The sequence below is a fragment of the Didymella exigua genome, assembly GCF_010094145.1.
Source record: "Didymella exigua CBS 183.55 unplaced genomic scaffold M421scaffold_7, whole genome shotgun sequence".
In the NCBI taxonomy this organism is placed as follows: Eukaryota; Fungi; Ascomycota; class Dothideomycetes; order Pleosporales; family Didymellaceae; genus Didymella; species Didymella exigua.
Genome location: NW_022984781.1, coordinates 1,066,779 through 1,082,236, shown reverse-complemented (window position 1 = coordinate 1,082,236; position 15,458 = coordinate 1,066,779). Strand labels below are relative to the sequence as shown.

Sequence of the window (15,458 nt, the reverse complement as noted above, 5' to 3'; positions counted from 1 at the left end):
GAGCGTTGTGGCTAGTCTCTCCACAACGTCCGCAACGCCTCTGTGTGCGCACCTTCTTTGCAGGCTCTCCGCCCCCCTGCTGCCCACTACCCTCCCTTTCAGCTATTAAATTAGCTACCTCACCTACCATAAGACTCTCTGCTGCCCAAATATACTTCCTCTTTCAACCTCTAACCTCTATTGCTATCTCTACTGCCTTGCAAAGCCCTGCTATTTCCTGTCGCATTAACACGCTATCATGCCCTATCCGTGCAATGCCCTTGTTTAGCTGCTCAACTGCTCTAAGCAGAGGAGAAACTAGGGAATCTCTGTGCAGTTGTACACGCTCACAAACCAGCGTTAACTGAGCCTCTATCTCACAGAGGTTGCTTAGAGTTTTTAATTCCTATAGGGTGTCCTCTAGCTTTAGTAGAGTTAGCGTACAAAGGACCACATTAAGCTTTAATATCACCGCCTCTAGGTTGTGTGGAACTAGTCTAGCGCCCCTAAAGCCTGCATAGATGTTCTCCTTTATAATTAACCTCTTAAAAGCTGCTTTAAAGGCTGGTAGGAAAGCCTCCTTCTTAATCTGCTTAGAGCTATACTGTGCCAAGCCACTAATCTTATCACTATATGCCCGCTTTAAAGGCGAAAAGCAACCTACATTAAGTGGCTGCAGCAGGTGCAACGAGTAAGCAGGCATACAGAGAATAATAATCTTCTCTTCCTCACAGTGTTTGTAGAATTCATGTGAGCTGTGGCTCTCATGGCCGTCCACAATCAGCAGCCTGTGTGCACCCACCTTCTGGTCTTTTGTATGGGTATTGAAGTGCTTCAGCTAGGCAATACTAAGCTTATTTAATATCTAGCTATTAGGACTAACCTTAATTACCTAATCCTAAGGTAGATTGTAAAACTATAAGGTAATAAGGACCTTGCTAGGGAAGATAAGGAAGGGTAGGATAGCCTATCCTTTAGCGTTAACTCCTTGTATATTAGTAACCTAACTATAGTTCCCTAGCTACAGGCTCTTTGTGCTACGCTTCTTAGAGCCTGTAAAGACTATCTAGCTATAGATAACCCCTATTATAAAGCCTATCTTGTTAAAGTTGTACATGTCTTTGTCTGTGATGCTGTACTTGGCCTTTATGTTAGCAACTAGCTTAAACTAGGGTGTTATAACGCGTGCATCTTTGTTAAGAGCTTGCTAGTGATCATATGGACGGCTCCTTCGAAGCTTGATCTCAGGCGTACGCGTCTTGAAGTTGTCTACCCAGTGCTTGCCAACAGGCTCTCCACCGCGCTCAGCAAGCAGATCATTGGCCATATCTCGCACCATAGCCTTTGTAGCAAGTATTCCTCTTGTGTTAAGCTCAAGTATACGTTGTACAAGGGCCTCCTCCTCTAGTTTACTTAGCTTCTTTAAATTAGGCTTGCAATCGCGTTAAGAGAGGGCTCCTTAGCATTATTAGCAGACAGTAGTTTAAGGTATGCTAAAGGCTATAATAGTGCATCTTTTACTCTTATTGTAATCTTTAATTATAGCTTAGATAGCAAGCTATAAGGTCCCTTTAGTATAGGTTAATTGCACGTTGTGGTAGGATAGCATTGTAATGCAAAGTAGTTATTAGGCTATCATAGTTGGGATGGACCGCTCGCTTGGGTTGGACCGCTCGCTTGTGAACTACGTTATTATAAAGCTAGACTTATTAAAGTTGTAGGTGTCTTTATCTTATATACTATACTTAGCTTTAGTATTCTCTACTAGTTAGAACTAGTCCCTAATTACCTTAAGATCCTTACACAGAGCTCTCTTATAGTTATACTTATAATTAAATTTAACTTTAAGCTCTAGCTAACATTTTACAAAGTTAGCAGCCTAGTTCTTGCTAACGTAGGGCTAGTGGCGCTCAGCAAGCAGAGAATTAGCCATATCCTCCACATCAGCAAGCTGGGGTGGGTATCCTCGCTCGTCTAGCTTCAATACATGCTGGACAATCACCTCCTCCTTTGTACTAGTTATCCTTATTATGTTAGGCTTGTAATTGTGTTATAAAGAGGTTCTAGTAAGGCGTGTACCTAGGGTGCTTTAAGAGACCTAGTATATTACTACAGTACGTTGCACGCTTAGTGTTGCGTCTTGCTAGATAGCCTAAAGGGCAAGCTATATATCTATTTTATTTAAAGGCTTTCTTACGTTGTTGTGTTGAGGCATTACAGGGAGAGTGAAGTTCGGTGTAGTCTTGGCAAAAGTGGCCAGCTCGCTTGTGGAGTACGTTAATGCTATTAAGGAGGCATAAGTGCATAGGGTGAAGTTTGGTGGGGGCTTGGCAAAAGTGACAGGCTCGCCTGTTGACCCGCTCGACCGTGAGGTACGTTATTGTGTGTGGCTCATTATGAGGCCTTGCGTGCAGAACGGGTTGGTGTGCATCATGGGGTGGGGCACGGTAAGGGCCCTCGGAGCACTGGAACAGCTCCAGACCTACACAACATGCAATCGCAATCGATTCGATTTCACAGCCACTCCTGCTCTCGATTCTCCGAGATGAATCATCCACACTCAAAATGACAGATCCCTCCACAGCGTCACCCTTCCTCCGTCTCCCACTCGAGCTGCACTACGCAATCTACAATCATCTCTGCTCTCCAGAACCACGCGGTTATCCCACACGGGCTCCCACAACCATTACAGCTGCCTCATGTTCATTCTCGATCTCCCCTCCCTCCCTACTCTTGACGAACCGACACTTCCTCAACGAAGTATCAACCTACTACTTCACCCGCTGCATATTCCGCTTCGTAGCACAAAGCTTCAGGGCCCTTAACGCCGACAAGAACTACATATCGGCCGTGTCTCTGCACATTGTGCGGAACATGCGGAGAGTGGAGCTGCTCCTACTGCCCGGGACGATGAAAGCCATACCCTCCGACCCTTGGCCGAGTATCATGGTGAAGGGCATGTCGCCAGAGCGGCTTAACGAGCAAGTGCATTTGCTGAAGAACAAGGCGAAGAGGTTGAGGACGGTAGTTGGTTCCATACGACGGGTGAGCTGGGACCATGCATGGAGTATGAGAGAGATGGAGACGTTGTTGAAGCCGTTGGAGGGTTTGAAAGAGAAGATGGAGTTTAAGGTTGGGGAGGTCAGCGGGCCATCAGCGATTGAAGGAAGTATGAGAATAGAGTTAGTTGCGGTTCTGGGGCAGCTCAATAGCTAGGAGTTTGAGGCATTTGACTCATTTGTCGGGGTATGGTGACTATCAACATCCACCAAGCTCGTACACGGCCTGTCTACGCTCGTGTATTTTCATTTGCTTTGACCAAAATCTGATGGCGGCCACCTAACTTGACCCGGGCTGGTTGCGTGTTCGCTTGAATTCATTGTCTCGAAAAGCGCAGGAGGTCGACCACTATCACGGTCATCCGTCTTCTTCATCATCCTCATCACACTCAAGGTCCTCATCAAGGGAGCTTGGGTGTGCCCTCAGGCTTCGCCTCTTATTTCCCCTTTTGGTGCCTCTGATCGCTACATGCCCTTCAGGGCGGCGCTGTGGAGGGGCATCGTACTTGTGGCCATGAACAACTTCAAGCATCGTCTTCCAAGAAGAAGTAATTTCCGCTCAACTTCTGCTCCTGGTCAAGTTGAGAGTTGTACTTGTTGATACGTGGGCGGTAAGAGTTGGGATCACGACGGAATGTGACGTCAAGATTCTTCAAGAAGGAGTTGCAACCAGAGAGGAGAGACTCAGGGGCGCGGGCGCGGGCGTGAACCGCGGGCTGACCGTCGAAGACGATGACACGGTCGGCAAGGTAGGTGGCCATGACGAAATCGTGCTCAACGACGAAGGCAGTCTTCTTGGCGTGCATGATGAAGCGCTTGATGACCCGGGCAGTGATGATACGCTGCTCTGAGTCAAGATAGGCACTGGGCTCGTCGATCAGGTAGATGTCGGCGGGGATACCCAAAGCAAGGACGATAGCGACACGCTGCAATTCGCCGCCAGACAGGTTCTGGACTTCCTGGTCGATGAAGTCGTCCATTTTGAGTGGCTTGTAGACATCAGTCTGGAACTGAGGGCTCAGGAAAGCGGCCTTGATCTTCTTGAAAAACAACTGGCGGACGGTACCCTGGAACTTGGGTGTGATGGTCTGAGGCTTCATGGAAATGCTCATCTTCGGGATCTTGGTTGTGCCGTCAGGCTGAATAGCACCAGCGAGCATCTTGCAGAAGGTGGTTTTTCCGGTACCGTTCTCACCCATCATGACGATGATCTCGGAGTCGTTGAATTCTCCAGACTCGATGTCCAACTTGAACTGGCCCTGGGTCCTGGACATCTTGGGGTAGCTGTAATCGTGGGCGTGGTCGATCATGTATTCGTCACCGGCCTCTCCAATACGGAACTGCAGCGATTCCTCACGGAAACGCAGGTTCTCTGTAGGGATGTTACCGTCCAAGAAGATATTGATGCCTTCACGAACGGACGCGGGAAGTGTGACAACACCGTAAACAGCGGGCTTTCCGTAGAGAACACAAATGAAGTCGGAAAGGTAGTCGAGAACGGACAAATCGTGCTCAACGCAGATAACGTAGTCGTCAGGGCGAAGCAAGCTACGGATCTTGCGAGCGGCGGCAAGACGCTGCTTGACATCCAAAAACGAGGAGGGCTCGTCGAACATGTACACATCAGCCTTCTGCACGCAGACAAGGGCGATGGCGAAGCGCTGAAGCTCTCCACCAGAGAGCAAATTGACCTCACGGTCGAAGATGTGCCTCAGCTCGAGCTCATCAATCATTTCGTCGAGGTTCTCCATTTGTGAGCGGGCGCCGATAAGCTTTCCAACCGCCCTCTCAGTGCCCTTGATAGCCTTAGGGATCTGGTCGACATACTGGGGCTTGACGACGGCCTTGAGGTTGTCTTCGAGGATTTTGGTGAAGTAGTCTGCGAATCGTCAGTTCGAGAACATGCAGAATAACGTCTCAATGCGCTCACTCTGCAGCTCAGAGCCACGGAAGTACTTCAGAATCTCCTCCCAGTCAGGTGGGTTGTCGTAGCGTCCCAGGTTGGGCTTGAGCTTGCCACTGAGAATCTTGAGCGCGGTACTCTTGCCAATACCGTTCGTTCCGACAAGACCCAAAACCTGTCCGGGACGAGGCATGGGCAGTCTGTGCAGCTTGAAACTGTTCGCGGAGTATCGATGGGTGACTTGAGTCTCGAGGTTGGTGGGCAAATTGATGATGTTGATGGCGTCGAAAGGGCATTTCTTCGGGCAGATACCGCAACCGATACACAGGCGCTCAGAGATGAAGGCAATCTTGGAGTCGTTGGTGACTTCGATGCACAGCTTGCCAGTGCGGACTACAGGGCAAGACTTCTTGCATTCTTGCCTGCATTTCTGCATTCGTCAGTGCACGGACTTGAAGTCGGGGTTCTCGCACTCACCTTCGGCTTGCACTAGATCACGAACATCCTCACGTTAGCCATGCCAAAATTTCTTGTATAGAGGGGCAGCGCGAGGTACCTTGTCCGAGTTGATGATGGCAATACTGTCGTATGTCAGTCAGGATACGCATGTTCGTTCTGAGCATTTCGACATACCGGGTGAGCTTGTCCGACATCGTGGTGGTGGTTGACGGCGTCTGGACGCGGCTTCAAAGTGTGTCGAAAAGCGGTGTTGGCGGGGTGGTGAATTTTGGCCTTCGAGTGTGCCAGCGAGAGACAATGGATCGGACAGGGAGCCGGGAACGCGCTGCACAACCAAGCAAACACCGGAGTTGATGGCGGACAACGACGCTGCAACAGGTGTAAGAGTGGAGGAGGCGCGAGAAGGACCGTGGAGAGGTTCGCAGGGTTCGCAAGGCTTTCTTCCTGTGACGTTGCGCGACGGGCAATCAACGAGGCTGTTGTCAGCGACTCTGCTGCACGCTGATTGGGTGGGCACTCATGTGGGTCCACTCGCGGCTGGTGTGCCCCAAGCCTTGACGGCCCTCTTCGAACATACCGATTCCTCACACACTACCCCATACCTCACCACACCCAAGCGCCCACCCCGGCCACCCAGCCCGAGGGCAGCTTCGTCATGGACTGTAAGTACATAGTCCTCTGGTTTCTTGTCTGTCAGTTGTGCTCTGATCGACGCGCTCTTTTTTTGCGCGTCGCCGGCCTCGCTCAAGTCCATCAATCCCATCACGAATCCATGTCGGTGCATCCAGGAACACGTCCAAGACGCCTACTACAGACCCATACAACGCTTCGAACGCTCCAGCGCGTCCTCCATCGCCTATTCCACGCCCTCTGCCCGCCTACAGAGCCACGCCGCTCAGCCGCCCTTCGTCAGCACACGTCCATCAGCCACCGACTCATTCCATCAGGCCTCCATTGAAGAAGTGCTCCCCGCGGTCCCTGGCTACTTTCTTGTCCATTCGAGTCGCGTAGTTCCGCTCTATCCAGCGCACCCACCCTTGCCTGCCGGACCCATGCGCATCTCGAGATATCACGCTGACCATCTCATACAGCTACGTCCATCATGATGCCCACTTCACCGGGCCATGTGGTCTCTCTTGCACTCACAAACGGTCACGGATCACCGTACGCAGCCGGCACGACGGCGACAAACGGTCTGGCCGCGCACAGCAATAGCGACATGTCATATACCCACGAGGACGCCGTAGCAGAGCCAGCCTCTGACGCCGACGCGCCAGGCGAGGACGACGACGAAGACGTAGTCATCGCACAGGACTCAGATTCCTCTGACGATGTGGATGCCGAGGGCGAGGCAGACGGCGACTATGATTCTGAATCACCGCCGCCGGAACAGGCGGAGAGTGACGATGACGCCCGTAGCTCAGTGTCCCAAGAGTCGAGCAGGCCGTCAAAACGGAAGGCCAGCACAGAGGGGGACGACTACATGACACAGAATCCCGAGCTGTATGGCCTGCGTCGCAGCGTACGTGACATCCCCGCTCTTCAACTCCTTAAGCTAACCTAGTCTCAGGGTCGCGCCAGGCCTCACCGTCGAGTGGTAAGCTACTTACAGAGGGCCTCTGGAGACGATGTTTACAAGTTATAGGTCGATAGCAGCGACGAGGATGATGGTTCTGGCTCCGACGTGCCTCGTAAGCGACAGCGCACAGCCTCGCGCAAAGGTCTGTCTTCTCATCAGAAGTCCATCTTGAGTCGTACTGACACACGGTCATAGTATCGAAGCAAGCCACACCCGTGTATCGATCAGACGACTCTGACTCTGAGTCTGACGGTTATCAAGGCCCTCGTCGCAGCATGCCTACGAAGAAGGACCGTCGACGACACCTGCTCGTAGCTCAAGGCACGCTGCCCCCATCACACGCCGAGGTCCGCTTTTCCTCGCGACGTACCGCACAAGCCACCAACTACAATGAGGAGGAAGACGAAGACTCTTTCCTAGAATCGGAGGATGAGAACACGCCTGCGTACTGGGCCAATGTGCCTGAGGAGACCGGTCCCATTATCGACAAGGTACTAGACCATCGACCCCTCGAGGGAACAGAGGTCGACCCTTCATACGCTCAGAAGAAAGACTTCGAGTACTTGATTAAATGGCAGGACAAAGCACACTACCACTCCACGTGGGAAGACTACCGAACCGCCGCCACTTATAAAGGCTTTCGCAAGCTGGATAACTACTTCAAAGGCCCCGTCATGGCCGACATGTACGCTACCTACAAGAGGAAGTCCGAGCCTGAGGAGTATGAGCAGCACATGGTCGCCCGTGAGACTGAACGTCAAAGTCAGCTCGACTTCCAAGTCGTAGAGCGCGTCATCGATTCTCAAGATGGTGAAGATGAGACTGAGTACTTTGTGAAGTGTAAGTGACTTGTGCTTGCTGCCTTGGTTTGAGGATTTTAACCGAAAATTAGGGAAGGGGTTGACATATGAATTCTGCACATGGGAGCCTGCCTCCCTTGTGAGTAGCCTGTCGCAAACCGAAATCGATCGTTTCCTCGATCGGTCCTCTGATCGTCCATCCTCAGACCTAAGCGAATCGAACATCAAGACACGGCGGAGATTTGCGAAGCTGGACGAACAGCCTGACTACATCAAGTTCGGCCGCCTGAGGCCTTTCCAACTGCAAGGTGTCAACTTTCTTGCGCACAACTGGTGCAGGGGCACCAATGTGATCTTGGCTGATGAGATGGGTCTGGGCAAGACTGTGCAGACAGTCTCATTCATGAATTGGCTGCGTCATGATCGCGGCCAGGATGGTCCCTTCATTTGCGTCGTACCCCTCTCGACTATGCCAGCCTGGGCAGACACTTTCAACAACTGGACTCCTGACATCAACTATGTCATCTACACTGGCAGGGAAGATGCTCGAAGCATCATCCGAGACAAAGAGCTTCTTGTTGATGGCAATCCTAAGAGGATCAAGTTCAACGTCTTGTTGACAACATACGAATACGTACTCGCCGATTGGCAGTTCCTGTCGAGCATCAAGTGGCAGTTTTTGGCTGTTGACGAGGCTCACAGGCTGAAGAACCGCGAGTCTCAGCTGTATGAGAAGCTACGAGGCTTTAGTGCACCGAGTCGACTCCTCATCACAGGTACTCCCATTCAGAACACGCTGGGAGAATTATCTGCGTTGATGGACTTCCTCATGCCTGGTAAAATCCAAGTCGACGAAGAAGTCGACTTGGCGTCAGAGGACGCCAGTCACAAGCTCGCCGAGCTCAGTGATGCGATCCAGCCTTACATGATTCGCCGTACAAAGGAAAAAGTCGAAAACGACCTGCCACCGAAGTCTGAAAAGATTCTTCGTGTCGAATTGTCCGACATTCAGCTTGAGTACTACAAGAACATCCTCACACGCAACTACGAGGCTCTTAATGAGGGCGGTTCCGGCCAGAAGCAGTCTCTATTGAATATCGTCATGGAGTTGAAGAAGGCCAGTAACCACGCCTTGCTGTTCCCCAACGCCGAGGCCAAGTTCATCAAGGGCGACGCCACTAAGGAGGAGACCCTGAAGGCTCTTATCACAACGAGTGGAAAAATGATGCTACTGGATCGACTTCTGACCAAGCTCAAGAAGGACGGTCATCGTGTTCTGATCTTCAGTCAGATGGTCCATATGCTGGACATCTTGACGGATTACCTCAAGCTTCGAAACTACACCTTCCAGCGTTTGGATGGGACCGTTCCCGCCAGTGATAGGAAGATCGCCATTGACCATTTCAACGCTCCTGGCAGTGACGACTACTGTTTCCTCCTGTCGACTCGTGCCGGTGGTCTTGGTATCAACTTGATGACTGCTGACACTGTTGTTCTGTTCGATTCTGACTGGAACCCTCAGGCGGATCTGCAGGCCATGGCTCGAGCTCATCGCATCGGTCAGCAGAAGCCTGTCAGCGTCTACCGTCTTGTCTCGAAGGACACGATTGAGGAAGAGATTCTGGAGCGCGCTCGTAACAAGCGTATGTTGGAGTTCATCACCATTCAGCGTGGTGTCACAGATCGCCAGCAGAAGGAAATGAGCGACAAGGTGAATCGCGCCGTCGCGGAGCCCAACTCTGCTGATGATATCAACAACATCCTAAAGCGTCGCGGTCAGAAGATGTTCGAACAATCAGGTAATCAGAAGAAGCTTGAAGAACTCGACATTGACTCCGTTCTCGAGAACGCCGAGGAGCACAAGACCGAGCAAGCCGCAGGTCTGACATCTGATGGTGGTGCCGAGTTTCTGAAGAACTTCGAGTATACCGACGTCAAGATCGATCTTGAATGGGATGACATTATTCCTAAGGAAGAGCTCGAGGTTGTCAAGGCTGAGATTCAGCAGCGCAAGGACGATGAGCAGACTCAGAAGCTTCTCGATGAAAGCGCTCCACGCAAGCGCAAGGCGAGTGCTGCGAGCGCACGTGAGCAACGCGCCGCCAAAAAGCGCGCCATGGAAGCCTCCCGAGATGTCGACGTTGACGATGATGAGCCATCAGAGGACGAAAATGTCAAGCGTGACCCGAAGCGTCCTCTCAATACCAAAGAGACACGAAACTTGGTCCGGGCTTATGAACGATACGGGTCGTTGGAGGAGCGCGCCGAAGAGATGCTCAAGGCTGCAAAGCTTGTTGGTCGTGATTCGGATGTCGTCAAGAACACCCTTGACACGATTATCACTACTAGTCAGGACCTCGTCAAACAGGAGCAGGCAAGGCTTAAGAAGCTGGAGATCGACGAGAACCGCGCCATCACAAAGAAAGACAAGAAGGCTGTGCTCTTCGATTTCAATGGCGTAAAGAAGCTGAATGCTGAGACCATCATTGATCGCCCGATCGAAATGCGCATCCTCAAAGAAGCAATACAGGGCGTGCAGGATTGGCACAACTTCCGCATTGCGGACGCTATCAAGCCCGCGAGCTACTCCTGCCCTTGGGGCGCTCGGGAGGATGGCATGCTCAGTGTAGGTATCTCTCGCCATGGTTACGGTGCCTGGGTGCAGATTCGCGATGATTCCGAACTTGGATTGGCCGGCAAGTTCTTCTTGGAAGAGCACCGTGTCGACAAGAAAGAGGAACGTACTAAGGGAGAAGAGAAGAACGCCAAGTCCCCTGGTGCAGTGCACTTGGTGCGCCGTGCTAACTATCTCCTTACTGTCCTCAAGGACAAGACCGGTGCGGATCCCAATGCGAAGCGCCTCATGGAGAATCACCATCGCAACAACAAGAAGCACCACCTCAATGCTGCTCGCCGAACCGACAAAGCGTCGAGTGTATCTGCCAGCCCTGCACCTCCAGGGCATGCCAGGAAAGTTGTGTCGCGTGATATCGCACGTCCTATCCAGCGCACGCACAGCAACAGCGAGAGCCGACGCCCAGAAGTCCGATCGGAGCATCGAGAGCGCGACAAGCCTAGGCATAGTGATCAGTACAGGCCTTCAGAGGGACACCGCCGCGATGACCGGGGCAGCGCCGACAGACGGTCGGAACTCCCTGAACGCACAGAGACCCCCGACTTCAGAAGAAAGACCAGTGGCGATCTGGAACGACATCGTTCGAGGGACGATCGACCGCGCCTCTCGGAAGAGCGAGCACGTGCGATTAGCCAGAGCCAAAATCCCAACCGCACTGTTGACTTGACTCCCAAGGCAAGCAATCAGAAGAAGCCGGAGGATTTCGTCGAGCGTAAGATGCGACCAGTGCGCGACAATCTTAGCCGCCTCAAGAAGGCTACGGCGAAGAATTACCCGCAGAAGGAGATTATGATCAAGGTTCTAAAGACCGAGTTGATTGCCATTGGCAACTTTGTTCGGGCAGAGACACGTGACAATGCAGAGCTAGAGGAGCGTCTGTGGTAAGTTGACTAAGTGACATGCATGACAGACCTCTCTCTAACCTCACACGCAGGAATTACACAGTCAACAACCACTGGCCACGAACCGGCGTTACAGTCCCACAGGTCAAGGGCATGTACAGCAAGATGCGCAGCTCCGAAATGAACGGCAAGCAGTCCTCTGCAACTCCGCAGCAAAGCAACGGACAGAAGACGGAATCGCAACATACTTGAAGAGAAGGCACGCTTCGGCGTTTAACTTAAGACCATATCTACACGGCGTTTTCGATTGTATGGTGCCTACAATCTTGTTTCTTTGGGCATAGCGTAGGTGTTCGGTTGTTGGATTACTCGAGATATCTTTCTCGTGCAACATCCTACTTTGATTTTACTGCATGAGCCGCTACACGCGAGCTCACTATGGTGTTTACATGGGTTCAGCAGAGGCGCATCACACGGAACAAAACATGGCGGGTGGTTGCATGAGCATTTACGACATTCGGCATGGACACGTGCATCATTCTTACACTGCATGAGAGAGGCACGACTGTCAAACAGCGCCGATATTCGTTCGCTAGATTTTGAATTTACACCCAGTGGTGTCATAGCTGACTAGAAACAATCTACAGTCACAAACATAAATCACTAACATAAATCACTCATTCTCGTGACCTGCTCGGTGACCAGTGATACGCCTAGCCTCACACTCGCCCACAATCAATACTCATGTAGGCAAAAGTCACACGAGTGCAGGGTGCAGTCGCCTTGCTGCAGAGAGCAACCGTCAGCCTTAGTAGCGGTCAGGCGCGCTTAGTGCAAAAAGAAGTCGCGAAAATGACGTCCAATGGCAGGGATAGACGGCCGCACGAGCTGCAAATGATTCGGGGGCCAGCCACGAACTCAACCATCATGGTGCTAAGTCGCAGTTTGCGAGTCAATATACAGTCTTGCCTTTCCCAGATGCTCGTGTGTCCACAAATCCGATAGAACCACCGCCATCATGCTACGGCCTCGCAACGCGCTGGTATGCGGCCTGCTCTTTTGGGGAGGTGCTTCCATGGCCGCCCCGCCTAGTGCAGTAACTGCAGTCGCGCTGGGCGAGATTGGGTCCGACGCCGCGGCAGCACAGAGCGGGCGAAAGCTCACAGGCCGGTTTTTGCACATTACAGGTGGGTTTGTGGGATTTTATTGGAGCGTGCAGTGTGGTTTGGCGCTGATGACATGCTGCAGACTTCCACCCCGACCCGTTCTACAAGACATACTCGAGTACGACTGCTGAGGCGGCATGTCACCGCCAACGAGGACCTGCCGGCATCTACGGCGCTGAGACGTCAGGGTGTGACTCGCCGTTTTCGCTGGTCAATGAGACGTTCAGATGGATCAAAGAGAATGTCAGGGACGACATCGACTTTGTGATCTGGACTGGTGACTCGGCGCGACATGACAACGATGAGAAGCATGCGCGCACGCAGAAGCAGATCATAAGCCAGAACGAGTTCCTGGTCGAGAAGTTCGGGGAGGTGTTTGGCGTGTCTGACGAGGACCGCAGAGGGACCAACGAATATGTAATTCCTATCGTGCCAACGTTTGGCAATAACGACATTATGCCGCACAACATTTTCCTCGAGGGGCCGAACAAGTGGACGATGAAGTACCTCGATATCTGGCGCAGCTTCATCCCGGAAGCGCAAAGGCATCAGTTCCAACAAGGCGGCTGGTTCTCTGTCGAGGTCATCCCAGCCAAGCTGGCTGTGGTTAGCTTGAACACGATGTAAGGGACTCGAGGATACTTTAGAGCACGATGCTAATAGATTGACAGCTACTTCTTCACATCAAACTCCGGCGTCGACGGCTGCGCGAACAAGCATGAACCCGGCTACCAACACATGGAATGGCTGCGCATTCAGCTCCGAATCATGCGCGAACGCGGCGTCAAAGCGATTCTCATGGGACACGTCCCGCCTGCCCGAGTTGACAGCAAGGAGAGCTGGGACGAGACTTGCTGGCAGAAGTACACACTGTGGGTGCAGCAGTACCGAGACGTGATTGTGGGCTCGCTCTACGGGCACATGAATATTGATCATTTCATGCTGCAGGACTTCGATCAGATCGACGAACACACAAGAAAGGGCGACATGGCCGCGCAGACTCGAGCTAAGGGTGTCGATGGCGAAGTCAGACTGCTCGAGGATGGCGAGGTTACAGTCGCGTCTGCATCAGACTACCTCTTGAGTCTACGAGACTTTTGGGCACAGCTTCCATCGCCTCTCGCGGATTCGAACAAAAGGGCGCTTCCGAAGTCCGGCATTTGGGACGAAGAGGAGGACGAAAGCTCGGTCTGGGAATGGCTGATGACTAAGGTCACGAGCTCGAGGCGCAAGAACGCTAGGAAGAGCGCACAGAAGAAGTATATTGAGAAGATTGGAGGAAAGTACGCCCAGCGCTACAGCGCATCGCTCGTCTCGCCCAGTGTGGTACCGAACTACTATCCTACCCTCCGCATCATCGAGTACAACATCACCGGACTCGAACACCTGCACGTTCAGAGCACGTCCTCGCCCTCTCAAGGTCATCAGCAAGCCTTTCTTAAGCACCAGTTCTCAAACGATGATGGGTACAAAAGGGAAGTCGATACATTAGTTAGTCAGAAGGAGACGCAGAAGAAAAAGGAAAGAGCTGCTAAGCACTCAAAGAAGTACCGCTTCAAGGTGCCTGAGGGACCATCCAAGTCTGCACCTCCTGGTCCGGCTTACTCGCCACAAGTCCTGACATGGACTCGGTACACCCAGTATTTCGCCAACCTTACGCGCATCAACAATGACTTCGTGAATCCTCAACATCACCATTACAACGTGGACGGCGAGGACACCTCTGCCAATGAGCTAGTCCCACGAACAATATTCGGTCTTGAAGTTAACAAAGGTGGTGAAATCGAGAGCAAAGGCTGGAAGGAAGGAAAGCATGGACACCACAACGGAAAGCACCCACGACCCGAGCCCCACCCGAAGGACTTTTACTACGAACTCGAGTACGACACAAGGGAGAAGAATTTTCCTGATCTCACTGTCAGGAGGTGGGTTGAGTATGCGAGGAAGATTGGTGGTGGCCGCGCGAAGGGTGCGAATGTTGATTACGAAGAGAGGAACATGGATGAGGTTGAGGGACAATTAGACACAGTCGACGAAGACAAGCTCGAGGCAGAGGGCAAGAAACACAAGAAACACAAGAAGGGCAAGAAGCATCACAAGGCTTCGAAGGAGTGGTTTACATTCGTCAAGCGGGCCTTCGTAGGCACCATGGATCCGCATGAGATCAAGGAAATGTTTGGGCGGTCTGCTCCGGTAGCAGAAGAGGTGCAAGAAGTCGTGGAGTTGTGATCGTACGGGTACTGCTGTTGTCTGGATACCCTGTGGACTTGGGTATGGTTCAAGTCTTGCTCTTTAGCGTTGCATATCACGACATTGGGTGCATGATGGAGAGGAGCATTGGGAGGCGTTAAATCAATCATCATATTGGATATCATTCATCACTTCAGCACGTGGGTACGTCTTGATGGTCTCGACTTTCACATAACGTGCCTGGCAAGCGAGTCGCGCAGGCAAGCGAGTCGCGCACCCCACCAACTTTACACACCTCCACAAGCGTATATCTCAACAACGTGATAATATAATATATAGATAATTATAGAGTAAATTAAGCAGTACTCTAGGTATCCTAGATACACGTACGTGAGTTATGACCAGTCTCTCTGCACCTCTTGCAGCGCGCGAGAGCCTGGTGGCTACGGCCTGATTGCTCTCCTCCTTGACGCTCTTCACAAGCAATCTGCTGATCAGCCTCACGTTGAGCAAGTAGATCCTCTCCAGCTCCCTTTATTAAGACCCTACAGTACTGTATACGCTTTTTCTTACACTGTTTACGCGCTGACGCTGCCTCATTAGCCTTCTCAAGGCTAGCAATCTGATCGCGCATCAGCTCAGCTGAGAGTATCATTACCTCAGCGCCTTTCTTAAGCTGATTGATCGCTTCAATAATAGAAGCAGGCGATGAGCTCTTATGCCGTCGAACGCGATCACGTACTAACGTTGATTGAGCCTCAAGCTCACGTACGTTACTCGGCGTACGAGCCTCCCATGGAGCCTCTGGCAGAGCAGCTGGAGTAGGCGTACGCAGCTGCACGTCAA

At 52.0% G+C, this 15,458-nt stretch overlaps 5 protein-coding genes across 5 annotated transcripts; 4 read left to right on the top strand and 1 right to left on the bottom strand.

The window, feature by feature from the left end:
• Positions 1–2,114: 2,114 nt before the first annotated feature.
• M421DRAFT_365365 (uncharacterized protein) lies at positions 2,115–3,378 on the top strand. Its single transcript, XM_033589712.1, has one exon. It carries the CDS (start codon positions 2,545–2,547, stop codon positions 3,193–3,195), a length of 651 nt encoding a protein of 216 aa, XP_033451301.1. The 5' UTR covers positions 2,115–2,544; the 3' UTR covers positions 3,196–3,378.
• On the bottom strand, positions 3,379–5,441 carry M421DRAFT_365377 (hemin import ATP-binding protein hmuV). The gene is made up of 3 exons (XM_033589713.1): positions 5,419–5,441; positions 4,969–5,371; positions 3,379–4,917 (listed from the first exon to the last, which is right to left on the bottom strand). The coding sequence occupies exons 2-3, from the start codon at positions 5,132–5,134 to the stop codon at positions 3,563–3,565; spliced, it is 1,521 nt and encodes a 506-aa protein (XP_033451299.1). The 5' UTR covers positions 5,135–5,371; positions 5,419–5,441; the 3' UTR covers positions 3,379–3,562.
• Positions 5,214–5,372, top strand: M421DRAFT_21480 (uncharacterized protein; the record flags this gene model as incomplete). The annotated part of the gene is made up of 1 exon (XM_033588254.1): positions 5,214–5,372. A coding segment is annotated over one exon (159 nt), but the record flags the coding sequence as incomplete, so codon positions are not given.
• A 550-nt stretch (positions 5,442–5,991) lies between the features above and the next one.
• Positions 5,992–11,920, top strand: M421DRAFT_418531 (chromo domain-containing protein 1). Its single transcript, XM_033591819.1, has 7 exons — positions 5,992–6,062; positions 6,492–6,922; positions 6,971–6,997; positions 7,046–7,121; positions 7,175–7,819; positions 7,872–11,295; positions 11,349–11,920. The coding sequence occupies exons 1-7, from the start codon at positions 6,056–6,058 to the stop codon at positions 11,506–11,508; spliced, it is 4,770 nt and encodes a 1,589-aa protein (XP_033451298.1). The 5' UTR covers positions 5,992–6,055; the 3' UTR covers positions 11,509–11,920.
• Positions 11,921–12,237: 317 nt separating this feature from the next.
• Positions 12,238–14,975, top strand: M421DRAFT_418530 (Endopolyphosphatase). Its single transcript, XM_033591818.1, has 3 exons — positions 12,238–12,443; positions 12,505–13,045; positions 13,094–14,975. Exons 1-3 carry the CDS (start codon positions 12,275–12,277, stop codon positions 14,649–14,651), a joined length of 2,268 nt encoding a protein of 755 aa, XP_033451297.1. The 5' UTR covers positions 12,238–12,274; the 3' UTR covers positions 14,652–14,975.
• Positions 14,976–15,458: the final 483 nt, after the last annotated feature.

What these genes read in the sequence shown, in the direction of transcription:
- M421DRAFT_418530 (XM_033591818.1), top strand. Translation starts at nt 12,275, where the DNA reads ATGCTACGGCCTCGCAACGCGCTGGTATGCGGCCTGCTCTTTTGGGGA. An exon ending in CCGGTTTTTGCACATTACAG is followed by an intron (nt 12,444 to 12,504) that starts GTGGGTTTGTGG and finishes GACATGCTGCAG; the next exon opens with ACTTCCACCCCGACCCGTTC. An exon ending in GTGGTTAGCTTGAACACGAT is followed by an intron (nt 13,046 to 13,093) that starts GTAAGGGACTCG and finishes ATAGATTGACAG; the next exon opens with CTACTTCTTCACATCAAACT.
- M421DRAFT_365377 (XM_033589713.1), bottom strand. Translation starts at nt 5,134, where the DNA reads ATGCCTCGTCCCGGACAGGTTTTGGGTCTTGTCGGAACGAACGGTATT. An exon ending in CCGTGGCTCTGAGCTGCAGA is followed by an intron (nt 4,918 to 4,968) that starts GTGAGCGCATTG and finishes GACGATTCGCAG; the next exon opens with ACTACTTCACCAAAATCCTC.
- M421DRAFT_418531 (XM_033591819.1), top strand. An exon ending in TGTATGGCCTGCGTCGCAGC is followed by an intron (nt 6,923 to 6,970) that starts GTACGTGACATC and finishes ACCTAGTCTCAG; the next exon opens with GGTCGCGCCAGGCCTCACCG. An exon ending in CCAGGCCTCACCGTCGAGTG is followed by an intron (nt 6,998 to 7,045) that starts GTAAGCTACTTA and finishes TACAAGTTATAG; the next exon opens with GTCGATAGCAGCGACGAGGA.
- M421DRAFT_365365 (XM_033589712.1), top strand. Translation starts at nt 2,545, where the DNA reads ATGACAGATCCCTCCACAGCGTCACCCTTCCTCCGTCTCCCACTCGAG.